General features: G+C 49.9%; 1 protein-coding gene across 1 annotated transcript in view; it reads left to right on the top strand.

Moving 5' to 3' along the window:
- The window catches only part of EFCC1 (EF-hand and coiled-coil domain containing 1), a 50236-nt gene extending 25504 nt beyond the window's left edge, over positions 1-24732 (top strand). The window contains exons 4-9 of the mRNA XM_045989971.1: positions 12801-12964; positions 15010-15151; positions 16319-16484; positions 18316-18456; positions 20040-20109; positions 20944-24732. Coding sequence (XP_045845927.1) covers positions 12801-12964; positions 15010-15151; positions 16319-16484; positions 18316-18456; positions 20040-20109; positions 20944-21080 — 820 coding nt within the window. The 3' untranslated portion in view covers positions 21081-24732. The remainder of the gene's footprint in view (positions 1-12800; positions 12965-15009; positions 15152-16318; positions 16485-18315; positions 18457-20039; positions 20110-20943) is intronic.
- The last annotated feature ends 2434 nt before the right edge of the window (positions 24733-27166 follow it).

The raw sequence follows: 27166 nt of genomic DNA on the forward strand, positions 1-27166 counted from the left end.
TAAATAAATAGAATCTTAAAAAGAGAGAGAGAGAAGAGAAAATCCCATTCCAAACAGCTTAAATCTTAAGGACACTGATGATCGTGAATGAGAAACCCAGGGGAAAGCAGTTTCTTTGTAACTCTGATGTCTGCAAAGATGCTTACAGGTTTTTTTTTTTTCTTTTTGTTTTTAGCTTATTTATTTTAGAGAGGAAGAGAGCACGGTGTGGGAGGGGGAGAGCAGCAGAGGGAGAGGGAGAGAATCTCAAGCAGATTCTCTGCTGAGCCTAGTGCAGGGCTCAATCTCACAACCCTGAGATCATGACCTAGCCGAAATCAAGAGTTGGGTGCTTAACCAACTGAGCCACCCAGGTGCCCCGGGCCAGGACAGAGTTCTTCCTCTTCCCACACTGTCATCCTCGGTTTGTCATCTTCACCTGTCAGCAGATGCCCCTCATGGTCACAGTATGGCTGCCATGGCCTCAGGTATCACTGCCACATCCACAGACAGAAATGTAACTTCCTCCTTGGACTTCCCTTTTCCCAGAGATCCTCCAGGAAGACTTCCCCCTCCCCTCTCATTGGCCAGAGGCACATCACATGCCTATCCCTAAACCAATCCTTGGTAAAGAGAAGGAATCATCATGATCAGCACAGACCAATCAGATCTCTTCTCTAGAAGCAGTGGCCACTCTGTGCCTGAAAGAGTAATTGAGGCTGTGTGTGCCATCAAGGCAGACGGGTGTGTCTGTTTGTGCAACTGTGTTTGGTTTCTATGCAACTATAACAAATTACTGCAAACTTAGTGGCTTAAAATAACACCCACGTACGATCTCACATGGTGTAGGCCAGAAGTCCAGGCAGGCTTGGCTTCGTTCTCCCTAGGCTCTCCGGAGGGTGAAATCAAAGTGTGGTTGGCCAGGTATGGAGGCTCAGGGGAAGAATGTGTTTCCAAACTCAGGTGTGGGCAGAATTAGGTTCCTTTCAGTTGTAGGGCTGAGATCCCCATTTCCTTGCTGGCTGTAAGTCCTGGGGTCACACTCCACACTCCACTTCATGTGACCTCACTTGCCTTCCAGCTAACAAGGATCCCAGCTCTCCCTGATGACCTTTCTTGTGCCAACCAAGAGAGCTCCCTCTTTTTGTTTTCCTTTTTTAAAGATTTTTTTCTTTATTTGAGAGAGTGAGAGTGTGACCAGGGGGAGGAGCAGAGGCAGAGGGAGAAGTGGGCTCCGCATTGAGCAGGGAGTCCAACACGGGGCTCGATCCCAGGACCCTGGGATCATGATCAGAGCCGAAGGCAGACACTTAACCGACTGAGCCACCCAGGCACCCCAGAGCTCTGTTTTTAAAGGGACTCATGTGACTAGATGGGAACAATAACCCTCTTGAGATCAGCTGTACCACATAACGTAACACCATCACGAGAATGACACCTCCCCACGTTCACAGACTGCAGGGATTAGGGTGTGGAACCTTGAGTCATTCCTAGAAATTCTGCCCACCCTGCAGTAACCATGGTGCACACCATGGTAAGACATTTCTTTGGAAAGAAAGGTGAAGTTTAGAAAAGTGAACATGAGTTGCTCAAGGCCGTACCAGCCGGGGGTCCATGTCACAAACAACAGGACATGACAGGGGCTCACTGAAGCAGGAAGAGAATTCTCTGGGAGGGTGGCAGGAGTCAATACAGTCAACGTGCAGGTTGGAGGGCCAGACTCGGGCCAAAAGCAAGGCAGGGCAGACTCAGCCGATCCGGGCGCTCAGGTCCCATGCCATCAGACGCCTTCTGTGAGCTCAAGTGAGCCTGCACCTGCGTGTGAAAGCGCATCCCACAGACTGTCAGCTGCCCACCCCCTTCGCCTGTCAGCTGCAAACAACATCTCTCCCTCCTACTGACCCAGACGGACAGACATACTGTGCTCCCCTCAGCGTGGCTCTGTGGCCCCTTCCAGATGGTTGCTTTCCTCCGTATCCTCACTCCGGGCTCTTAGCAAATCCAGAACGTGCTGGCTGGCTGGCCTTAGGAACAAAGATGAGACATCAGTCCGCCACACTGATTAAACCTGTTTTCCCTGGACGGGATTCTGTGCACTGGGGGCAAAAGCCATCCGTTAAATCAGGGGTTCGTAGGGGCGCCTGGGTGGCTCAGTGGGTTAAAGCCTCTACCTTTGGCTCAGGTCATGGTCTCGGGGTCCTGGGATTGTGTCCCGCATCGGGCTCTCTGCTCAGCGGGGAGCCTGCTTCCCCCTCTCTCTCTTCCTGCCTCTCTGCCTACTTGTGATCTCTGTCTGTCAAATAAATAAAATCTTAAAAAAAAAAAAAATCAGGGGTTCGCAAATTATGGCCCATGGGCCCAATCTAGCCCTGGGCCTGTTTTTGCATATGGTGCAAACTCTGATTTTAACCTTTTAAAGTGGTTGGGAAAACTCCAAAAAGGAACAATATTCCTGACACAGAAGAATTTCATGAACTTCAAATTTCAGGACCCATAAATAAAGTTTTGCTGGAACACCGTCATGTTCATTCCTTTCTGTATTATCTATAGCTGCTTTTGCACCAGAAGGGCAGCCCTGAGTCATTGCAACAGTGACCACACGGGCTGCCAAGCCCGAAATATTCACTACGTGGCCCTCTCCGGGAAACATTGGCCAGCCCCTGCATGAAATGATAATGTCCTCCAGCTTCTATGCTGGTCGTTGGTGAACATTTATTCTGACACTTGGGAGCTTGTGTATTCTGAGTGGGAGACTTGGGTTGGAGCAGGGGTAGGAATGGATTTTTCCCCCCTTTTCTTCCCCTTTCCCTATCTGTCCTATAGACGACCATTCTCGTATTGTTCCGTGGTTTTCCTTGTTGTCGTGTCCTTGCCAAATGTGTGGTTTTGTCTATGTCCTGTGTCCATATTGGCACTGCGTTCTAGGCCTCACTCTGTCTCTTGCATTCTTAGCTCAGTGCCACGTGTTCCGGGGGCACGGGGTATGCGCACGTCCGTCCTCTGCTGCTCCTCCTGGCGAGTCTCCCACCCAGTCCCAGAAGCGGACACCCAATCCCAGAGCTGCCTCCCAGCTCCCACATCTGCAGGTGACAGTGATGTACACCCTCCACCACGCCCCCCTTGCAGACGGCCATGAAAACTTCCCCCCAGAAAATATACCCCGGGGAGGAATTCCTGGGTTGCGGGGGACTTAGAGAGAATGTGGCCTGGGGACACAGCGGGCTCCCATGTCTTCTTTGATGTAATGTGGTTCACCAAATGCTTTGGGCCTTGTGATTTTGCTTTTGAGTTTTGATTTGAGCTGTCCCCCACACCTAGGTTTCAAGGTCATTCATCCTGCTCTATGTTCTATTTCAATTCTGCCCTTCACATTTTGGTCTCTATCAAGGCCCCACCCCTTCGGGTCGTATAGACAGGGACCCAGGCCGGGTTTTCTCCATGTAGAGAGGGATGTGCTGGGACTATGGCAGGAACCTCACTCATGATATATTTTGTGTTTATGCTACAGCAGAGTCAAGTTCTAGGTTCAGATAATTACAACTTCCGCAGACTTGTCACTGCATGAACATACTAGTGAACTGAATAGGGGGCTTACAAGTGACCACTACAGTTCCAGACAAAATGACTCTGAACTATAACTTCCCCTTTTACCTTTTAACGTGATCTCAGTGCTGTCCAGCAGAACTTTCTGTGATGATGGAAATGGCCTACCTCGGCACTGTCCAATACAGTAGCCGTGAGCCCTAGGCTGTTACTGAGTACTTCCCATGTGGCTAGCATGGCCGAGGAACTGAATCTTTGGTTTTATTTCCCTGTAATTAATTTAAACTTCAGTAGCCCAGGGTGACTAGCGGCTGCCATATTCAACGGAACAGATCAGATTAACAAATGTGGGCCTGGGGCGCCTGGGTAGCTCAGTGGGTTAAGCCTCTGCCTTTGGTTCAGGTCATGGTCCCAGGGTCCTGGGATAGAGTCCCACATTGGGCTCTCTGCTCAGTGGGGAACCTGCTTCCTCCTCTCTCTCTCTCTGCCTGCCTCTCTGCCTGCCTCTCTGCCTGCTTGTGATCTCTGTCTGTCAAATAAGTAAATAAAATCTTAAAAAAAAAAAAAAAAAAGAAACTGTGGGCCTATCTCTACACTCAAGCATTTATTCAAGGTTCTCAGAAAACAAAATGATGACAGAAAGAGGCATTTGGGAACAGAGGATGGGAACCAACAAGAGTAGTGTGTCTACTGTGTCCCAGGCACGTGGTTCCCTCACATAGCCCCAGCTCTCGTCCATGAGTGGGGGCAATATCCCCATTCAAAAGCTGAGGAGGGGGGCGCCTGGGTGGCTCAGCGGGTTAAAGCCTCTGCCTTCGGCTCAGGTCATGATCCCAGGGTCCTGGGATCGAGCCCCGCATCGGGCTCTCTGCTTGGCTGGGAGCCTGCTTCCTCCTCTCTCTCTCTCTGCCTGCCTCTCTGCCTACTTGTAATCTCTATCCGTCGAATAAATAAATCTTTAAAAAAAAAAACAAAACAAAAGCTGAGGAGGCCAAGTCTCAGTGAGGGCAAGGGACTTGATGAGGGCACCCTTGATTGAGAAGCTGGCCCAGGAGTAAATAGGTACAAACCCATCCCCAATCCTGCATGGCTCTGGGAGAGCCCAGAGGCTACATGGGGAAAGGGCCAGGATGCCAGTGGGTCCTGGCAGGTGCAGATCCTGGGTGTTTCCCCAGGGCCTGGGCATGGCCCAGGTGGCTGACCCAGCAGCCCCAAGTCCAAATCCATCAGTTGGGCACCTCACAGTCCCCCCAACGAGGCAGCCTAGAGCTAGGTTTGGGTGGAGGCTGCCAAAACCATTGGGACATGAGGCTAGAACAGAGGATCAGGGACAGAGTTTACACAGGGTATGTCTCCCCCAGCGACGTTCTGGGAACTTGTGTGGAGGGAGTGTCTCAGTGACTAGGGGGACAGGGTTCCTGACACTTGGGATATGAGCCTCCGCACAGGTCCTGTGCGACCCAGAATTGCCCTGTACCTCCCACAACTTCCAGATGTCCCTGGGCATTCATTCTGCGATAAACTTGCTTTCACTACCATGATCTAAGACTAGAATCTAACTCTGCTTTACCTAGAAAAATACAGTTTTTTTGCATAGTTTTAACGCACAATGGATTTTCCAAGAATGCAATGCTGTGTGAGTAGTGGGAAGGTTATACTTTGTTTGAATTGTTTGAATTTTCCAGGAGTTGCTCACCATTTCAGAACCACATCACCCTTGTGCTTAACCAGCTGATAGCAACGCCTATGTCCCCTGACAGTCATTGTGCTGTGTCCCAGTGAGTCTACATATCTGTCTATCCGTCTATCTGCCCGCCCATTTGCCTCCTTATCCGTCCATCTGTCCATCCATCCAAATATATTTTCCTAGTCCTTATTTCAAAATGTCAAACATAGGAAAAGAATGTCAACAATACGCAATTGAATATTACCTTCCTAGTGCCAAATTCAAACAGCCATTTTAACAACAACAAAAAAAGGGGCACCTGGGTGGCTCGGTTGGTTAAGCTGCTGCCTTCAGCTCAGGTCATGATCCCGGGGTCCTGGGATCGAGTCCCTCATCAGGCTCCTTGTCAGAGGGAGCCTCTTGCCACTCTGCCTGCTTGTGCTCTCTCTCTGACAAATAAATAAATAAAATCTTTTTTAAAAACCTTAAAAAAAAAAAAAAAGCAGAAACAGATCCATAAATAGAGGACAAGCTGATAGTTGCCAGAGGGGAAGGGGTTGGAGGATGGGAAAAATGGGTGAAAGGGAGTGGGAGATCCGGGTTTCCAGTTGTGGAATGAACTAGTCAAGGGGATGAATGGCACAGCATAGGGAAGTCAGTGGTATTGTCATAGGGCTGTGTGGGGACAGGTGGTAGCCGCGCTGCCGCTGAGCAGAGCGCAATGTGTAATCACCGTACTGGACACCAGAAACTAAGATAATGTTGCGTGTCAAAAACACTTGAATTTAAAAAAAAAATATTAGCCCTGTTAAATAGGTTTAAACATCTAAAAATATCATATGTCTTAATATTTACATACTGAAATATATATCATAAAGTCCCTTTTTACTTTAGATCACTGTTAGAGCATCACATTAATTGTTTTAAAATATTCGGGAAGATTAGGTATATTATTTATCCAGATCATTTGGGGATCACACTGGGATATTCCAAAATAGCCATTATAAAAATAGGGTGCCCAGAGATGCCTGGGTGGCTCAGTCGTTAAGCGTCTGCCTTTGGCTCAGGTCATGATCCCAGGGTCCTGAGATCGAGTCCTGCGTCGCACCTGTACTATTATTATTTGATTAACATTTTTCCTTAAATCATCTCACTCTTTTTACTTAAATAAACTTATTTGAAAGTAGGGTATATCGGGGCACCTGGGTGGCTTAGTCGGTTAAGTGTCTCCGTTTGGCTCAGGTCATGATCTCAGGGTCCTGGGATGGAGCCCCATGTCTAGCTCCCTGCTCAGTGGGGAGCCTGCTTCTCCCTCTCTCTCTGCCCCTCCGCCTCTGCTCACGCTCTCTCTCAAATAAATAAAATCTTTTAAAAATAAAAAATAAAAATAAAAGAAGAGCATATCATTATCATACAGGTAAAACTAAAATTGTTTGCTGTGTTTGCTAATTGCTTTTTTTTCTTTTTTTTATTAACATACAGTTATTTGCCCCAGGGGTACAGGTCTGTGAATCATCAGTCTTACACACTGCACAGCACTCACCATAGCACGTACCCTCCCCATGGTCCATCACCCAGCCACCCTCTCCCTACCCCCCAACCACCCAGCAACCCTCAGTTTGTTTCCTGAGATTAAGAGTCTCATGGGTTCGGATGGAACCCATGCTAAGTGAAATAAGGCTAATTGTTTTTTAATACATATTAAAAATAAATACGTAGCTGTTCAAAACACACACATGCTCCTGTTTGTCTGAGCGCCATCTCAAATGGCCTCGAATGCCGGTGAAGGCAGGAGCTCCCCGTGGTTAGAAGACTATGGAAATATAAAACTCCATTGTGAATACGGGCTCAGAAGATATATTTGGATGGATAGATGTATGGACGGACGGATGGATGGACAGATAGGTCAACAGATGGGCAGGCAGATGGCTAGAAACACCTGCAGACTCGCTGGGATACGGCATAACGAAGGCCGACGGACGCAGGTGTTCCTCATCAGCTGGCCGCCTTGTTTTTCTTCACGGGAGTCAGGGCCCCTCTGTGTTTCCTGATGAGTGAATGGGAGAATGGAATGAAGGCTGGGGAGGGGGTCACACTGTAAAGCCACAGTCCTGTGGGGCACAACTCAGATTTGGTGGCTCCCCTGACCCCTCTCCGGCATGCCAGATCCCAAGAAGGGGGAGTCTGTCCACTGGAGACCCGGAACCAAGGGCCAGGAGCTGCAGGACTGGAGGAAGGGAGGAAGGGCAACATCTGGCCTTTGTCAGACTGTGCAATCCGCTGGGCTGGTGGCCAGCTGTGGCCGTCAGCCTCTGACAGGAGGGAGACATTAGAGGTTCACCCCAGGCTCCAGGCAGTGCACAGATGTGACCAGCTGGAGACAACGCCCGACCGCACACGAGGACTGAGGTCTGTCTGGGAGTGAGGCTGCGAGGGGACAGTGGGCAGCCTCCAGGGCCCACATTTTCCCCCTGAACCTTCTCCAATGCCTGCTGAGTGACAGGCACCTCTGCAGTCACAGGAGTCCCCCTTCCCCCAGTTCCTCCATGGCTCCCAAAGGAGAGTGGCACAGAGGCGCGGAAGGGCTCCCAGGCTGGGGAGGCATGGAGCAAGGGCGCTGGGCCTTCTCAGTCCTGGTTTGGAACTGGCGAATCTCTAGGTCCTCACAGGACTAACCCCCATTTTAAGGGAGAAAGAACAGCTTCAGGGTCAGGAGCAGACAGAAAAGAAGGCCTAGCTACAACGGACTCACTTTGTTTTGTTGTTGTTTTACGTATTTTTCCGGTTACTTTCTATGCATGACAATATATTGGTTTTTCACTACTAGTAATAATGCTTCCTAGTAAAGGAAATCCATACAGTAAGCAAAAGGGTTGGTGATTCAAAATGTCTGCGGTTGGGGCGTCTGGGCGGCTCAATGGGCTAAGCCTCTGCCTTCGTCTCAGGTCATGGTCTCAAGGTCCTGGGGATCGAGCCCTGCACCGGGCTCTCTGCTCGGCAGGGAGCCTGCTTCTCCCTCTCTCGCTGCCTGCCTCTCTGCCTGTTTGTGATCTTACTCTCTCTGTCAAATAAATTAATAAAATATTTTTTTAAAATGTCTGTGGTTTAGGAAACTTGACCTCATCCTCCCACTTTGAGGGTCCTCTCCTCAGTGACGTGGGCAGGGAGGTTAGCCCCCACTCCATGGGTAAAGCTGATTGGAGCTGGGACGCCACCTGGATCTTGTGGCTTCAAATTGAATGCTTCCTCTCTGTCCTTTCTGGAACAATCTACGAGTGTTTCCCATCCAAGTGTTCCCCATTCCCCAGGATCCCCATCCAAGCTCTGGATTGGTCCAGGCCTGACCTGCCCTTCTTCTTCCTCACCCCCACTATTACCAGAGGTTTCATTCAATCAGTTTTTACTGGGCCCCTCTGTCCCTGTGCTGTACGCCCAGAGGAGATCCCAATCTGATGAGGGACACAGATCCTAACAGGACACCTGGGAGCACGTGAACTCTGGGAGTCCATTCGAGAGACAGGGGACGTTCTGAGAGGATATGGCATGTGCATTAGAGAGGGGAGAGTGAAGGGCCAGTAGGATTTTCCAGACAGAGCTTCCTAAGCTGGGTGTGCACACTGAAGACGGAGGAGTCTCTGTGATCTGGGGCCAATTATTCTGTTCTCTGCACCTCAGTTTCCTCCTCTGTAAAATGGCAGCAAGAAGAATCATTCCGCCTTAGAGTTGCTGGGGAGGATGGATGAGTTGGCACAAAAGAACTCAGAACAGTACAGTGTCCGGCACACAGTAAGGCCACATAGGTGTTAGCTGCGCTTGTCATGTGCAAAGACCCCGAGGGTGACACACAGGAGGTTTAGTGCGCCTGGCTATGCTATGTCCGGCGGTCATCACCAGCCATGAGGCTGGAGGGTTGGGTCAGATCTCGGAGGACCTTCAGTGTTGTGCTGAGACACTGGAGTTCTTCCTATTGGCTGCAGGGAGCATTTTGAAGGGAAGAGAGAGAGGGCCAGCGCTGACCTCCACTCCCCTTGGCACCGCAGTGGGGATTGGAAGGGCAGCACTGGGGGTGGGAAGAGAGCAGAGCGACTTCTCTGCACCCACAGGGCCCTCCTGAGTGAAATGTGTTCTTTCTTCCTTGGGATCTTTGCTTTGCAACTTCAGAAACTCCTCCGTGGAGGTGCTGGAGTTTCAGGGGATCTGGGCTTCTCTAGTTGGCCACGGGAAGCCACAGAGGGCTTTGGAGCAGGATTGGAGCCGTCTTCCAGAAAATGGCCACGGTAGCAAGTGCTGACGGCCCGGGAGTTGGGGGAGAGGAGAGATGGGACGTGATGCAGCGTCCGCTCCGTGACCTTGGGGCTGGCGTTTGTAAGGAGGCTGGACCTGCAGGTTATGAGATCATTCAGCAGGGCCACAGTGACCCTCTGCCCCATCCCCAGGCAGTTCCATCTCCTCCCCAGACCCAACCCTCAGGGACCCATTCTTATGGGGAAACCCTACTTAAACCTCTGGGCCATATGGTCCAGTCTTAGGGCCGAGAGCGGTCAGATTTCTAGGCCCAGAAAATCCTTTTCTCTTTTTCTTTAAGATTTTTATGTCTAAGTGATCTCTACATCCAACACGGGCCTCAAACTCACGACCCCAAGATCAAAAGTCACATGTTCCACCAACTAAGCCAGCAGCAGCCCTTAGGCCAGAAAATTCTAACAAAGCCTTTCACAAACCAGGAGAGTCACTCCCGAATCAAGAAACATTATACAAACGTGTCCTAGCGGATCAGACTGAACCATTTTAAATTCCCCTTTTGCAAGTCAAAAAGCAGCAAAAGCCAGCAATTCCATAGGGTTCAACCTAATACCTGCAAAGCTCCCCTGGCTTCCACCATTTATAGTATGTGGGACTTTCCGAGGCCTGGTGACATAAGGGACGGAGCAACAGAACAAGGTCAGGCTTTGGAAGAAAGACCCGGGTCCAGATCCCTGCTGGCCCCCCACCCTCTTGGACTTTACCTTCTCTTCCTCTGAGAGCTACCAGTCTTATAGTCCAGGGGAAGAGCAGGACCCAAAGTAGCACACAGAAGGCCCCGCCCAAAGTTGGGGTGCCCAATCAGGGTCTGTTCAGCCCCTTCTGATCTGCTGTAAGTCCTCGTCTCTAGCCCTGCTGGCCCCCATCTGTCCCCAAACACACCTGCTGCTTTTCCTCCTCCACTCAAGCCTCCTTTATTCTACTCAACCCCAAGTCCCCAAGTCCTCTAGGACACCCTCCCTGCTCTGCAGACCCAGCGCCCTCCTTGCCTATGTGAGGGTCTGGCCCTGAATCCAGTGGGCATGGCCCGGAAGAGTGAAGACTCCGGGCTCCCTGCCACCCACAGGTCCCTTGTGGGCAGGGGCGGCACTCCTTCTCCCCCCTTCCTCCTTCTCAGTTCTGTCCACATCTGCACAAACCCAGGCAAGGGAGTGGCCACAAATAACACGACACCACGGCCCTTTGCTGAGCAGCTTCCCTGCAGCACCCCTGGCCTGAGCACGGAGTGATGGGTCAGACTGTCCGTTCTCACGTATGACCTCCACTTTGGGTGGCCAGGTGGGTGGTGGCGCTTTCCACTAAAGGGAAGCAGAAGGAGCCGACAAAGACACGGCATCAGCAATGCCTGTGGGACATCCAGGTGGAGACCCCAAGGCAGCAGTTAAGCTGGGCGAGGTTGTCAGAACTCTGGATCCCAGAAGCCAGGCCCCGAGGTACGTCTGGAAGTCATCAGTACTTAAGGTCACACCACTGGCTGAGACCCCTTACAGAGTGAATGGATAGAAAAAGGTTCTCAGGTGGAGTCGGAGGCCCCACAGCCAGCATAGAGGCATAGGGATGAGGAGGAGGAACTAGCCAAGTAGACAAGGAGGAGTGCCAGGGAGGGAGGCGCTTCTGGAAGCCACGGGAAGAAAGTGACCAGGTGAGGGAGTCATTTAGAATTCGTTGCTGTCTGTGTAGTAGTGTTCATGCAATATGCTCTATGAAGTGTGCACCGTGACAGGTACACTGTGCTGTGTGCACCGTGACAGGTACACTGTGCTGTGTGCACCGTGACAGGTACACTGTGCTGTGCGCACCGTGACAGGTACACTGTGCTGTGTGCACCGTGACAGGTACACTGTGCTGTGTGCACCGTGACAGGTACACTGTGCTGTGTGCACCGTGACAGGTACACTGTGCTGTGTGCACCGTGACAGGTACACTGTGCTGTGTGCACCGTGACAGGTACACCGTGAAGTGTAGTGTTCACTTCACCGGCCAAAGGAGAGAAGCACTGAGAAGACACCGTTGGGGCTAGCAGCACGGCAGGGATGGGTGACAAGCTGAGGCTGGAACGGCAATGTGTAGCAGAGGCAACTCTTTCAAGAAGCTCTGCTCTACAGGAGACAGAGAAAGGGGTGGTAGCTGGGGGAAGCCGTATGGTGGGAAGGGTTATTTTGTTTGGTTGGGGTTTGGTTTTTGTATTACAGTGGAGACACTGCAGCACATTTATGTGATTATGGGCATGATCCTACAGATTGGATCCGCAGGGTAATGACAGACTCAGTTAAATACCAATTACTCGACAAGTGTAGCAGACCCTTTGTCTCCCTAGGGAAACTCTGTTTCTCTGCAGCCACACTTTATTTCTTGGAACACTCCAAAGTATGTCCTCATCTGTCCCACTCTCCACACTCGGTTCTCAGTGACTTCCTCTTCCTGACTTTTCCAAGATGTGCAGTTTCATTTTACACACCCTTTGTACTGGGGTTCTTACGCCTGGTAGTCTGAGAGAAATAAGGAATGAGAGACTCTGAAGAGACGAGAGAGATGTTGGTGTACAATGAGGGAGGAGGGAAGGACTAGTTTAACAAGCAGCTAGTTCATTAGTGAATATTTTCGTGTTATGATAGATTCGTTTTCATTTTTTCCTTGATTTGTTACTGCAGTGACATGGAAAGTGAATATTCAGAAAGTGAGGACCTTACACGATCAAGAAAACAGATTGATGAGCAGGTTCTCCAAAGCCCAAAGAAGAGAGATACTTTAAATTTTAATGCAGTTAAAAGTAACTGAAACAATTAAGACTTTTTAAAAGATCTCACCCATAATAAGAAGTCCAGAGGTAGGTAACTCCAGGACTAGTTAATTCAGCAGCTGAAGGATGACAGGGCTCTTGTTTAACTACGCTATAATTCTCTCAGCCATTTCCTCACGGTCTCAAGATGGCTACCATAGCCTCAAACATCATATCCACGTGACAATGTCCAAAGGCAGGAAGGAAGGGATTTCCTTTGCTGATCTTCTTATTAGAAGAGACACAGATCCATTCCAGAGGCTCCTCAGACTTTGCCTTTAGTGCAAAAGGTGCTGAGAGAGTGAGTGTGTGTCATGGAAATCTGACTCTAACATGCCAGGCCTAATGTGTTAGGGAGCCAGTAGGGTCAACCGCAGAGACTACCCAGTGTCTTCTTCAGGCCCGTCATCCACAGCTTACCCATGCAGTCTAAGCAGTGGAAGAGAGTGGGTCCACATCCCACACTCCTGCAGGAAGCCGGCCGAGTCCCCTCCTCTCCCTCAACACCTGTGTCTTCTCCCCTGCCCACAGGTCAGAGGGCACCCAGCTCCCCATCTCATCACAAGCCAGCCCAGAGCCGGAAGCCAAGAGTGGTGACCCTGCAGACAGTGGGACCAGAAACCCAGACAGCCCTCCAGAGGGAGCCTGGCAGTCAGACAGCGGTTCCGGTTCTGGGAGCAGACCCCTGGACGAAGGTTTGTCCCCGCCACTCTCAGACTTGCTGCCAGGCTCACAACTGGTCAGCTGGGCCCAGTCCCAGTCCCAGTCCCACAGCCCTGTCGGCACTGAGGCTGCCATCTGGCCTCCAGACAGAACCCTGCTCTCCCTGCGTGCTGAGGCTGGGCTTCCCAAGTCCACAAGGGCTCCCTCCTCAGGCTGCGGAGCACAGACACCCAGTGGGAGAAGGTGGTTCCCAGGGGCAGGCTCCAGCTCAGTGTGCGAAAAATCTGTCTTCTTTTAGTCCCACGCAGGGATAGGTTGGGTGCCAAGGGAACTGAGGTGGAGTGAGCGCCCCGTCATCAGAAGTGTGTAAGCAGGGGCTGGATGGTTCCCCCCATTAAGAAGACCACAAAGAGGCCCACTGTCTTAAGAACCTGGGCCTGGTGGGTGTGGAACAATCATGTGGAAAGAAGAGCAATGCTGACTGAGAACATGCCCGGTACACTCCGGGCTCAGTTAAGGGCAGCTGCGGAGGTGCTGGGCGGCGTCCTTCCCGTTCCTCTTCAGAGCCCCTCGCCTGCCCCTGCCTGGGGCACCTGGATGGTGTTAATGACTGTGACAACAAAGACGCCACACGCATACATGGATATACACACTGACACACAAATACACGTGCACGTACACAACATAGGTACACACACGGTGTCAGGAAGTTGCCAGGACGGAAAACGAATTGCCGATATTGGGAATGCAGTTCACACAACCAAAAAGTCAGGGACCAGTCCCTTCAAACATGGTTCTGTTCGGTCTGGCACAGTTTCTACTGAAACAGAACAGAACCTGAGCCCACCCAGTCGGGGCAGTCAGGCTGGAGAGAGACGGGTGTCCCAAGTCAGGAGACCTGAGTCCATGGTTCCCAGACCTGCCAGGTGGCCAGGATCACCCAAGAGCCTCTTAAAAATGCAGAGGCCCAGGCCCACCTCAGCTCTGCTACTTGGGATTCTCTTCTCCCCTGCAGGGGGAGGAGGACACAGCTTTGCTGCTCAGGGTGCTCTCTGTCCACACGGATCAGGCTATTGTCACTGTCAGACTGGCTCAGATTAATTAAAAAGTCCAAGTCAGCTTCAGGCACAGCCAGGGTGTCACGGAATGTCACCTCTTGCTGCCTTGCCTGCTTTCTCCCTCGGGTACCCATTGTGCAGAAGGCGCTCCCCTCAGACTGACCAGACAGCCCCCCACGAGCTCCAGACCCACACCCTCCACCTCCCAGGCCAGAGAATGACAGCATTTCTCTTCCCCGGAGGTTTGACTGATTCTGGCCTGGCTCTCCTTAGCTCACGCTGGGTCCCCTGCCTTGGCAGAACTAGTCATGGTTCACACTAGGCTGGACTCGTGCATCTCCTGGGCTGGGGTGGAGTGGAGAGCAGAGGGAGGGCTGCCCCTCACCCTCTCCCAGACACGGAGCCTGACACTGGGCGGCCTAACCCCAGGGTTTCCGATGCAAAACCCAACTGAAGTACCCCAACCAGACACGGGGTGGGGGTCAATATTGGCCCCAACCAGCCATGCTGGGTGTCACACAGGGTCACACGTGCAACAATCCTTCCCATACATCCCCAAACGGTAGAGGCGTGCAACTTCCTGAAAGCTGAAAATTGGCTCACTCTGGTGCCCGTGCTATGCCCTGACCCCAGCCCCTTGGCCCCTTGGAAATAATATGCACCTCTGAGAGCGCAGACAGGCCCTGGCTGGTTGTGTCATCTCAGAAAGCAGAGATGAGAAAGGGCTTTCCGCTCCCCGGGACCCTGTCTCTGTGATGACCCAGTCATTAACACCATCCAGGTGCCATGTGAGCAAAGACCTGAAGGATTCCCAGGGAGGGGTTCCGGCTGGCCAGCTCGGGCCTCGGCGGCCTCACTGGTGGGGACACAGAAAGGGTGGGAGTGCGGCTCTCTGGAAAAGGGGCGGATGGTGCCAGAACCTGTCCCCTCTGTGCAGCCCACCCACACCTGCCCCTGGGGAGGACTGCCCGGTTTCCCTCCCTTTGTTCCTGGTGCCTGAGCCCCTGCTTCTCCGGCAGTGGACGGGCAGCTGTTCCGCTCAGTGGAAGGCCAGGCTGCCTCCGACGAAGAAGAGGAGGGCGAGGAGAAGTGGCAGGAAGAGCGGAGCTCACTGGCAGAGGTCAAGACGCTGCTGGCGTGCCTCTCCAGCTGCAGGAGTGGGTATGTGTGCTGGGGCGGGGCGATCGGCACTGGAAGCCCAGAGCCCCTTCCCAGAGCTTGCCCTTGAGGACCGGATTCAAGTCCCGACTGGATCATCCCCAGCTCCCTAGACACTCTGGCCCCTGGTCCACAGGAGGAAAGTGAGATGATGAGCGCCCCAGCATAGGCAGGGATGCTGCCATTCCCACTGGTTCCCTCACACTCCCCTGGCCGCTATCCCAAGACGTGGCCCCAAGTTCTAGTGCTACTCCAGGACATACCAGACCCTTCCTTCCCCATTGCTCCTGTGAGAAACAGTGCTTACAATGCTTCCTCCAGCTGACCCCCTGGCTTATTGAATCCTCACACCCACCCTGGAGGGAAGGAAGACCCAGATGCCTGGGGCACCACAGACACGTCGCAGACTTCTCTGAGCCTCAGCCTTCTCATCTCTAAGATGGGCCAGCAACACTTGTCTGGCAGAAGTTTATGAGGACTTGCGATCACAGCTATAAAATGCCAAACAGGTGCCTGACCCCCATGGGTTCACCCCCAAGAGCCAGACCGGACTTTAATTATATTGTACAGTGCTGTTAGTGTTCCAGGGTGATTGTTATCCCCGACCCCTAAATCAACAGCAAGCTTTTATGAAGCACCTACTACGTGCTGGGCAAATCTGGAGGCACCAAGAGAAGAGCAATAAGCAAGACAGCACCACCCCGATAGTGGAGCCCCTATTCTAGTGAGTGGTGACAAGTATGAGGAGAAAAGGTGAAGCAGGGGGGAGGGACAGAGGGTGGTGCAGGAAGATGCTGGGAAGGCCACTCTAAGAAGGTGCCATGTGAGCAAAGACCTGAAGGACACAAGGGAAGGGCATTCCAAAAAGAGGGAACGGCATGTGCAAAGGCCCTGAGGCATGCTCTAAGGGCAGTGAGGGGGCTACTGAGGCTGGAGCATGGTGAGTGAAGATGAATGGGATGGAGGTCAGAGAGATTGCAGGGGCAGATCGGGGGAGGCCTTTGGCTTTTCCTTGGAGTAAAAAGGGGAGCCACAGGAGGGTACTGGACAGAGGATACCATGGCCTGGCTTAGCTTTCAAGAGACAGGCTCGGCAGCGACACCCACATTCTGAGGCTGGACCAGACTCTGCAGAGCCACTCCGCAGTGCTGGTGCTCTCCTTTGCCACAGGTGTGATGACCAGACAGCCAAGAAGCTCACGACTTACTTCAGCCACATTGGCAGTGGTGACCATGCCTGCACCCTGGGACAGCTGGAGACCCACATCACCACGCTGGTGGAGCAGCTGGGGACTCAGAGCTGCCGTGGCAAGGCCCTGGGGACACTTGGGGAGGAGGTCAGCTGAGCCCCAGAGGTCGAGATCTGGACCAAAGCTAGAATCTCTCATAGCTGGAAGAACCCCCAAGGGATGTCAGCCAAGTACTGAGCCCTGTTCACAGATGAGCAGACCAAGACTCAGAGAGGACATGCAACTTGCTTTGACTTAGATTTAACAAAGAATATTTTGGTTGCAAGTCAACAGAATTATCTCGGATTAGCTTCAGTGCAAAACTAGTATTTAATAGAATATGGAGCTGGCAAGAACAGCTTCAGAAGAACAGCAGAGGGGATGAGCCTCAGGAACAGCGGGATCCAGTGACTCAGACGAGATTGTCTCTGTCTATCTCTGTCTGCTCAGTTTTTCCCAGGGTGCTGGCCTCATTTCCCCCTACTTCAGAAGGGCTTCCTCCATGTGGTGGTGAAAGGAAGGCAGGACCACAGACAGCTCCAGGCTCCCACTGACCCACCCAGGGGAATTAAGAGCCTGATATATAAAATCTCAGGGAAGAACTCCAGCTGCCCCAGTCTTGGTCATGTGCCCGTCCCTGGGCCAGTCCCTGTGGTAGGCAGGCAATGTTCAGGGATTAGCAGCTCCATCAAAGTCAGAAGACAGGGAGGAGGGACTTTTTTCTCCCCAGGAAAGTTACTGAGGGTTATTGGAGGGAGCTGGCAGACAACAGCAATAGCAGGGTGTCTCCGTTCCAATAGGAACACTTTGCATTTTTTCCATCTCTCTACTCCATTCCCCAGTAATCAAGTACAGAGTGTTATTGGGAGTTACCATTTCACAAAGCCCTAGCCCTCTGCGCTTTTGCAAACTGTTGTGTTGACCTAAGGTAGTTTTATATTTATATATCTGAAATTCGAAATCCGTACTGTTTGTGACTTAGTTGTGGTCTGATGTGGTTCTAAAAGGCCTGGCCACCACCCCTTTTCTAAGTAAATTCCAAGGAAGTGAGGGTTAGGAGAGTTACTGAGGCATGTGAGTGGTGTCCCCAAGCCCACCTTCCTTCCCATCTGTGGTGGGCACCGGCACCTTACCTTCTCTGTCCTACCCAAAGCCCAGAATGGACCCAGAGTGTCTGAGGATGCCACAGCTTCGGCTGCTTCTCTTTCCCTCCACTGGTGCCAAGAATAGGGGCTGCCTCTCACCTGGCACCCCTGCTTGAGAAGGCAGGTAGCCACAGGATGCTTTGTGACTGCCCCCTGGTGGGTATCCTGGTAGGACCCATGGTCTCAGGGCTCAAGTTGGCCCAATCCAGCCCTCTCCTGGGGTTCATTCTCTTGAGGAAAGTGGGAGAGTGGCTAGAGAGTGTCCTTCTCAGCCCTGACCTCTGGAAAAGAGGCTTGAGGCTGTCCTACCATCTCAACCCCCATTGCAGCCCTATCCCTGAGCTTCTCCAGCTGCCAGTCTGTTCTGGGAATGACCCAGAGCCTGCCAATGAATTCTCTTTCTGTCTCACTAGCCAGATAGTTTTCTGTTGCTTGCAACCAAAAAAAAAAAGAAGGAAAAAAGGTATTAAAAATAAAAGAAAGCAGACGAATACAGAAGAAGGGAAAATGGAGTCCTCATCTAGAAAATGAAATATACATACTCTTACGTTAACACCACTCACTGTGTGACCTTAGGCCAGACACGTAGCCTCTCTGGGCCTTGGTGCCCCCACTGGGAAGATGGGTGATTTTATCTGCTCAGTCCCCTGGCAGGTGCGGGGAGAGAGGGAAGATCAGAAGAGATGACCTCCGTGAAAAGGTCAAGGCAAGTCATGGGCCCTGCCTGGGGACGGCACAGTGAGTGCTGGACAGAGGGCAGCAGGGTGGGTGCTGAGTCCCTGCTGCCCCCACAGGCAGAGCTGCAGCAGAAGGTGGAAGAGATTGAGCACCTGAGGCTGGAGCTACAGATGGTGGAGACAGAGCGGGTGCGGCTGTCCCTGCTGGAGGAGAAGCTCATGGATGTGCTGCAGCTCCTGCAAAGGCTCCGGGACCTGGTAGGCTCATGGGCACTGGCACACCTGGGGCAAGGGGAGGAGCTCTCAGGGAGCACCAGCCTCTGCCAGGCACTTGACTCGGAGTTTCCTCACGTTAGGCAGGTGTCAATTTCACTTTCCTGGTGCAGAAAAGGAGGCCCAGGGATGTTATAGTAAAAAGAAGGGAGGGCCACTCTGTCCCACCCAAGGTGGTGTTATTCACTTTCTAAAGCTGATCCAACTTTGATTTCAAAACCAGAGAAGGAGAAATATAAGAAAGGAAAATTATAAGCTAATGTCACGTGGAAATGTGGATGCAAAATATTAAATAAGATATTTGCAAACCAAATCCAGCAGTGTTTAAAGAAATGCAACATGACCACACTGGATTTAAAGTGATTTGAAGATCAGTGATTTAAAGATCATTCAAGATCAACAAATCTATTAACGACATATACACATTGTAGATTAAAGGACAAAAACCATATGCTCATCTGAATAGATGTAGAAAATCAAGAACAATCTCCTTTTGTCAGCGAATTAAGAACAGTAAGGACTTCCTTTACCAGATAAGGAGTCTCAGCCAACTCTCTCTCACAGGCTTCACACTTATTGGTGAAAAGTTGGAAGGAATGCTTCTAAAGTCAGAGTCAAGACAGTGATGCCTGTCATCACTGTTTGTACACCAACTAGAGGGTCTAGCCAATGCAGTAAGATAAGAAAAAGAAAGAAAAGGTGTAAGGATTAGACAGAAAGACAAAGCTACCAATGATCATATATCATACTCATCTACACAGAATATCCAAGAGAATCCAGAGGCAAATTATTGTCATTTCTTGGCCAGGTAAGTAATAAAATGTCAGGACACAGAAATCAATTGTGTTCCTAAATAGCGTCAGCACATCATTAAAAAACGTTTTGGGAAACCACTAAGCTGGGATTACAGCCACTGTAAGGTAGAAGGAGGATTTGAACCCAGGTTGCCTGGGTTTAAGTGAGCTCTTGCCAATGCACAAGACTGCCTAATACAGAACTACCAAAGCCAAAGCCAGGGCAGCAGAGCCTGAGAGAATGACTGAGCAGCAGCCAACACCAGCAGACAGTGAAGGCGGTGGTTATCACCACAGCTCCAGGCCATGCAAGCTGGGGGTAGAAGCTGGTTGTCCCACCTCCTCCTAGCTGGGTGGCTTTAGGCAAATTTCTCATTTTTTATCAGCACTGCTTTCCTTCACTGGTTAAAATGAGCCTAATAATAGGGCTTGTTGCAAAGATTAAATGAGCCAGCGTGTAAAAATGCACTTATTCGTGTTTATTTCCATAGTGCCAACTTCTACTTTGGTACGTAAATAGTAATCCATAAATATGTGATCTTTGAGGGAATGGACGCTGCAGCCCACACTATCCACCCACCAAAAGTCTTTGAGACGCCCATCAAGCAGTGTGGCCAGGCTAAGGGTAGGGACCCAGGAAGGGATGGGGGGGATAGTGACTCTACATGCCCCTAGGGAGCCTTACAGAAGCTGTAGGGGCTATCAAGTCCCGCCTGCTGGACGAGGACATGGCAGCCACAGTGCAGTCCAGCCCTGTCTCCATTTCTTTTCAAGAACATATCGAAAAGAGCCCTGGGGAAGATTTTGCTGAACACGCTGGATGCTTGCAAGGACGCCCCACCCGGTAGGAGAACTCCCCCATCTTTCAGAGCCTGGACAGTGTCTGGAGAGCAGCCTGACCCAGAACTCTTTGCCCTGAGTGTCTTGTCTACAAAATGCCACTGTCATGACTCCTCTGACTGCCTGTGATGTGCATAGTGCATAGTGAGGAATGGGCTTTAGAAAGTTGGAAAATGCTATTGGGTCTCCCAGGTGAAGAGCTAAGCAGAAGCCAAGCATGGTCAAACCTCCAAGGAAGCTAGGCAAATTCAGTCACTGGGCTGAGTGTGGGCTCTGCGGAGGCATCCCATGTGGTTTTAATCCCCCAAGTCATGACAACAGCCTATTGGAGAAGGTGCTATTATTGTACCCATTTCACAGACGGAGAGACCAAAGCAGAGAAAGGTCAAGTGCCAGCTGTACCCAAAGCCTTGGGTCTCTCCCTTAAGCAGTAAGCTACGTGGCCCCCATTGTTTAGACAAAGTTCAGGGCAGTAGGATTTTATCAGTGCCAGATTGTGGCTGGTGAAATCAAGAGGAGCCAGGCCAAGCTCTCTCCTCAAAGGGCCTCCTATGCTAATGGGACGACCAACTGGTGATAAGCCTTTGCTCACTGGCCTCAAAAGGCATTGCGGGGCAAGGCTCAGGTAGGTCCAGTGCCCTGGACGGTCCCTGGAATTGAGAGGGAGGTTAGAAATTGTGTGCTAGAAGCCCCCTTCTCTGGGACCTTCAGTGGGAGAGAAACAAGAGGGGGAGGTGGCTAGGCAGGACTGGGGAGGGCCCCAGAAAGGAGGAAGAGTGGCTATGTAGGCCACAGTGAGCAAACTGAATTATCTTCCCTGTCCACTCTTTCCTTCCAGAAGGGCGATGTGGACCCTTGGCCATCCTGGATGCCCTGCGCCAAGCTTTGGCTGGCTGTGAGCTCCTGCAGAGAGAGCTCTCCGCACCAGCCTCCACAGCTCCTGCACTAGCCAACCCCCTCCTCATCTCCTGCTGAGGTCACTGGCCCAGCCTATGGGCACCTTGGTCAGTCTGACCTCCAACAGACCAGCCTCCAGATCAACCTGACTGCCACCAGACCATTTCCTTGACCAGCCTGACCACCATTGAATGAGCTTCCATGGCTACCCCAACCACCATCACATCCTCAGAATCCTAGAGACCCTGACTCCTGAGACTGGGCTCAACCCCAAAGCTTCCCACAACAGAGCCTGGCAGACATCATCTCCTTGAGTTCCTCCCAGGTTCCCTCACAGCCCCTGCATTCCTGGTGCCACAGTTCACATTCAAGTCCTGGGGCTGCTGGATCAGCCCATACCTGCTGTTGCCTCCCCTGACCACTTTCTCACACAGCCCAGCCCAGAATCCCTTCCCTGGTTTCCTGAGGTCTTTTCCCCTCCCAGCACTGTCCCCTTCCTCTCACTGCTGTGCCCAACCTCCAGGCCACACCTGGCCCACTGGGGAATCCCCACACCCCCAGAAGTGCTGAAGACCAGGCAGGGCTGGGGGAACCAAAGGGGGGGGGGGATGATTCCTGCAAGTTTCTGGACAGAGGCTGCCCTTGAACTAGCTCTAGAAGAGAGGTGGTATTTAGATGGACAGAGAAGGGAGTACAGGACCTGGGACACCTCTTTCCCAGGCAGATAGTGGGTACTGGATTTCACGGAGTCATGCGGAGTAAGACAAGCTGTATGGTCTCACCTACCTTAACATCTCGTAGGAGAAAAAGATACATTGGCAAATAGTGTGACATGGGTGAAATCAGTGCCAGATCAAGGTAAAATATTTGCAAGAGTCCAGCCAAGAGGGGGTCATCTGAGCCAAAGAGGATGGATGCACTGCAGAGTGGAACTGTAGGAGTGAGGGCAGGTGCCCGGAAGGACAGTAGCAGGTTACAGGGGGACTCGATGGCAGACGACGGACTGGGACTTGCTCCCACAGGCAATCGGGAGCCATTGGAGGATTCTGAGCTGCCTCACAGAGGGTAGGTGGAGGGGAGTGAAGAAGAGGCAGCCGCAGGACTGCAGGAGGAAGGCGGCACTAGGAGCCTGGAGCCAGAGCTACGGGACACAGGAGGGGATCGTGGGAGAAGGAGGATCAAGGGGTACCCAGTGGGGAGTCTGGGAGCAGTAGGCACTCCAGAGCAGGGCAGCAGGGATTGGGGACAGACAATGCCTGACTGGCATTCCTGACCTGTCTGGTCTCAGACACTCAGCAGCTTGGATGGGGCCAGGAGGCATCAGGGAGCCACTCCTGGGAGCCCCTACCCAGTTTCCCTATGGATCCTCTGGGAACGGAATGAAAGAGACCAAGGCCAGTGGCCACTCCTGAGGGCCTACCCTACCCTTGGTCCTGTAAGATGGGCCAGGCTTTTTTGAGAAAGTCCTCAGGATTCCTCATGGGCCAGTGGGCAGGACTGGGCAAACACAAGTAGAACTGTGAGTTGAAATAGATGAATCCACTATTGTATCTGGAGACTTCAACTCCCCTCTAACAGAAATGGACAGACCCAGCAGGCAGAAAATCAGTAAAGACAGAGCTGGACCTAGCAATGCTATCAACCAATGGGATCTATTTGACATCAACAGACAACTTCATCTAGCAATGGCACAATGCACGTTTTTCTCAAGCTCACACGGACTATTCACTAGGATACACCACATTCCAGGTCACAAAACACACCTCACAAATTTCGACATATTCTGTATGCTCTCAGACCATACTAGAATTAAACTAGAAATCAATCAACAGAAATAGGTAGAAAATCCCAGAATATGTGGAAATTAAACAACACACTGCTAAATAACACATAGGTGAAAGAAAAAATCTCAAGGGAGACTTAACAATACTTGGAACTAAATGAAAATGAAATACAGTCTACCAAAATTTGCGGGATACAGCATCAGATGCATATATTGGAAAAGCAGAAGATCTAAAAGAAATCTAAGTTTCCACCTAGAAAAAGAAAAGCAAATTAAATCCAAAGGAAGCAGAAGAAAAGAAGTATTTTTTTAAAAATTAGAGCAGAAATCAATGAAATTGGAAATAGGAAAACAATGAAACAAAAGCTAATTCTTTGAAAAGGTCAACAGACTCAGTAGGCCTCTTGCCAGGTTAATTGAGAAAAAGAGGGAGAAGACACACACTGCTAACATCAGAAATGAATGAGGAGATAGCACTATAGATGAATATTACATGGATAATAAAGAAATATTACAAATAATTCTAAGCCCTCAAATCAGATAACCTAGATGAAATGGATCAGTTCCTTGAAGGACACAGTCTGCCAAAACTCACACAAGAAGAGTCATGAATAGTCCTCTATCTATTTAAGAAACTGAATCAATAATTAATAACCCTCCCAAAGAGAAAGCACCAGGCCTAGATGGGTTCACTGGTTAATTCTACCAAACATTTAAGGAAGAAATTCTTCCAGTTTTCTACAGTATCTTCCAGAAGACAGAAGCAGGGCAATAGTCCCGAACTCATTCTGAAGCTGGCATTACCCTATTACAAAAACTAGACAAAGATATTATAAGCAAAGAAAACTATGGAGCTATATCTATCATGAACACAGATGCAAAAGTCATAAGAAAATTAACAATTTGAATCCAACAATATATAAAAAGAATTATACACCATAACCAAGTGGGAGCCATCCCAGGTACGCAAGGCTAGCTCAACGTTCAAAAATTAACTGTACTCTATCACATCCACAGGCTAAAGAAGAAAAATCACATGTTTATATCAATAAATGCAGAAAAAACATTTGACAAAATCTAACACCTATCCTTGATAAAACAATAATAATAACCGTCAACAAACTAGGCATAGGGAACCTCCTCAACTCAAAAAACCTAGAGCCAACATCGCACTTAAGTGGAAAGAAACTATCAGATACTTTCCCGCTAAGATCAGGAACAGGGCAAGGATGTCCCCTCTCCCCACTCGTTTTCAGCATCTTGTTGGAAGTCCTAACCAAGACAAGAGACAAGGAAAGGAAATACAAGGTGCTTTGGACTGAATATTTGTATCCCCTCAAAGTTCATATGTTGAAACCCTAATCCCCAATGGGATAGTAGCTGGAGCTGAGGCCTCTGGGTGGGGGGCGGGCAGAAGGGGATTGGGTCAGAGGGTGGAGCTCTCATGATCATTAGTGCCCTTCTGCATGAGACTGCTTGCTTCCCCCCTCTCGGTCTCTGCCAGCAGAGGATACAAGACAGTGGTCATCTGTAAACAAGGAAGAGGGCCCCCACCAAGAACCCAAACACACTGGCACGCTGATCCAGCCTCCAGAACTGTGAGAAATAAATGTGTGTTGCTTAAGCCTCCCAGTCCATGGTGTTTTGTTACAACAGCCCAAACTGACTAAGTCAAAAGGTACACAGAATGGGAGGGAAAAAATACAACAGTCTGTGCACGGATGACATGATCATCTAAATAAAAATCCAAAAGATTCTTTTGGAACGACAAAAACAACAAAAATCCTGGAATAAGCAATTATACCAAAATTGCAAGATACAAGGTTACTATAAAACAGTCAACTGCTTTCCTATACACAAGCAATAAACAAGCCTGGGTGGCTCAGTGGGTTAAAGTCTCTGCTTCAGCTCAGGTCATGATCTCAGAGTCCAGGGATGGAGCCCCACATTGGGCACTCTGCTCAACAGGGGGCCTGCTTCCCTGTGCCCCACTCTCTGCCTGCCTCTTTTCCTACTTGTGATCTCTGTCAAAAAAATAAATAAAATCTTAAAAAAAAAACTCCACACCATTTACATTAGCACCCCCCAAAATGAAATATTTAGATATGAATCTAACAAAATATATGCAAAATCTATATGAAGAAAATTATAAAACTGTGACAAAAGAAATCAAAGAACTAAATAAATGGAGGCATAGTTCATGTCCATGGACAGGAAGACTCAGCATTATCAAGATATCAGTTCTTCCGACTGATCTCCACTCTGTGCAGCCCCAACCCAAGTCCCAGCAAGTTATTCTGCAGGTATTGACAAACCAATTCTAAAGTTTCAGAATAGCCAACATTATATTAAAATAATAAAAGACTCAGAATAGCCAACATTATATTAAAGAGAACAACAAAGTTGGCGGACTGACACTACCTGAATTCAAGATTTATCATAAAGCCACAGTAAGCAAGATGTGTGGTGCTGGGATGCCTGGGCGGCTCAGTCGATTAAATGTCTGCCTTTGGCTCAGGTTATGATTCCAGGGTGCTGGGTCTGACAAATCAGTCAATCAATCAATCTAAAAAAAAAAAAAGACATGCATTGCTGGCAAATACATCAGCGGAACAGAATAGAGAGGCGAGAAAGAGACCCACACAAATACAGTCAACTGATCTCTGACCAAGGCGCAGAAGCAACACAAGACAAAAATAGACTTTTCAATAAATGGTGCTGGGACAAATGGACATCCACACGCAAAAAAAAAAAAAAAATTAGACACAGACCTTACACCCTTCTCTATAATTAACCCTTCACAAAAATTAAAGTGAGTTACAAACCTAAGTACAAAATGCAAACCTAAAAACTCCCCGATATATAACACAGGAGAAAACTTGAGGATTTTATGGCCTTTTAAAATACACCAAAGGCATAATCCCTCCAAGAAGTAACTGATACCCTGGAATTTATTAAAATTAAAATGTCCTGCTTTGAGAAAGATGATGTCAAGGGAGTGAGAAGAGAAGCCACCGGCGGGGGGGAAGATATTTGCAAAGGCACATCCGATAAAGGACTGTTATCCAGAAGAGACAAAGAGCTCTTAGAACTCGATAATAAAAGAGTTAACAACTCTTTTTCCACTGGGCAAAGGCCCTGAACAGACAAGCCACCAAAGATACAGAGATGGCAACTACATGAGTGAAAAGCCGTTCCCCAACAGACGTCACTGAGGAATCACAGATTAACACAAGGCACTGAGGAATCACAGATTAACACAAGGCAATCGCAGAATGGCCCAACTCGGAAAGGCAGACAGCGTCAAATGCTGGTGAGGATGGGGAGCAACAGGAATTCTTGTTCTTTGCTGACGGGAATTCCATATGGGGTATGGCCTCTTGAGAAGACATTGTGGCATCTTCTTAAAAACTAAACACGCTCTCACCACATGATCCAGCAGTCATGCTCCTGGGTTTTTATGCCAAAGAAGTGAAATGTACATTCATACAAAAGCTTGCACGTGGATGTGTAGAGTGGCTTTATTCACAGTTGCCGAAACTTGGAAGCAGTCACAATGTCCTTCGTTGGGGGAAATGGACACAGAAACTGAGGCAGGTCCTAAAGCACCAAGTGCTGAGGCAGCACTAAAAAGAAATGAGCTATTAAGCCCCCCAAAAAACATGAGGGAAATGTCAAATGTGTATTACTAATTGAAAGAAACCAGTCTGCAAAAACTATTTGCTGTACGAGCCCAGCTAGATCACGTTCTGGAAAAGGCAAAACTATGGAGTAAAAATATCTGAGGTTGCCAGAGGTAGGTTGGCAGGGGAGGGATGATGGGGTGGAGCGCAGAGGAATCTAGGGAAGAGAAACTATTTTGTATGAGACCCCAATAGGTATATTTGTCAAAACCCATAGAACATACACCCCAACAGTGGACCTTATTGTAAACTGTGGACTTTGGAAGATGATGGTGTGTCCATGTAGGTTTATTAGTTGTCATAAATGGACAACCCAGGTTTGGGATGGTGATAGTGGGTATATGCTTACAAGCAGGGACAGGGAATAAAGAACTCTATACTTTCTGCTCAATTTTGCTGTTAAAAAATTAACTCCATTGGGGGGGTAAAGGAGAATGGGCACAGAAGGTCTCTCAGCTGTGTTTGCACTTAGCCCCGCTGTCAGGGGCCTCCTGGCCCATCACCTTTGCTGATTTGCCCCTCAGCGCCCTGTGAAGCGCCCCACAAAAATTGCGGGATAATAGATAAATACGTGTTTTTGCTTCAAGCTGCCCGTTGGGGCGATGATTTGTTACAGACCAGGAGATAAGATAGATTTCCTAATTTTAAAAAAATAGGCTTTATCAGAACACAGGATAACCCTAGCAGGTTGCAAAGAG

Source organism: Meles meles, chromosome 20 (genome assembly GCF_922984935.1).
Source record: "Meles meles chromosome 20, mMelMel3.1 paternal haplotype, whole genome shotgun sequence".
NCBI classification, from domain to species: Eukaryota; Metazoa; Chordata; class Mammalia; order Carnivora; family Mustelidae; genus Meles; species Meles meles.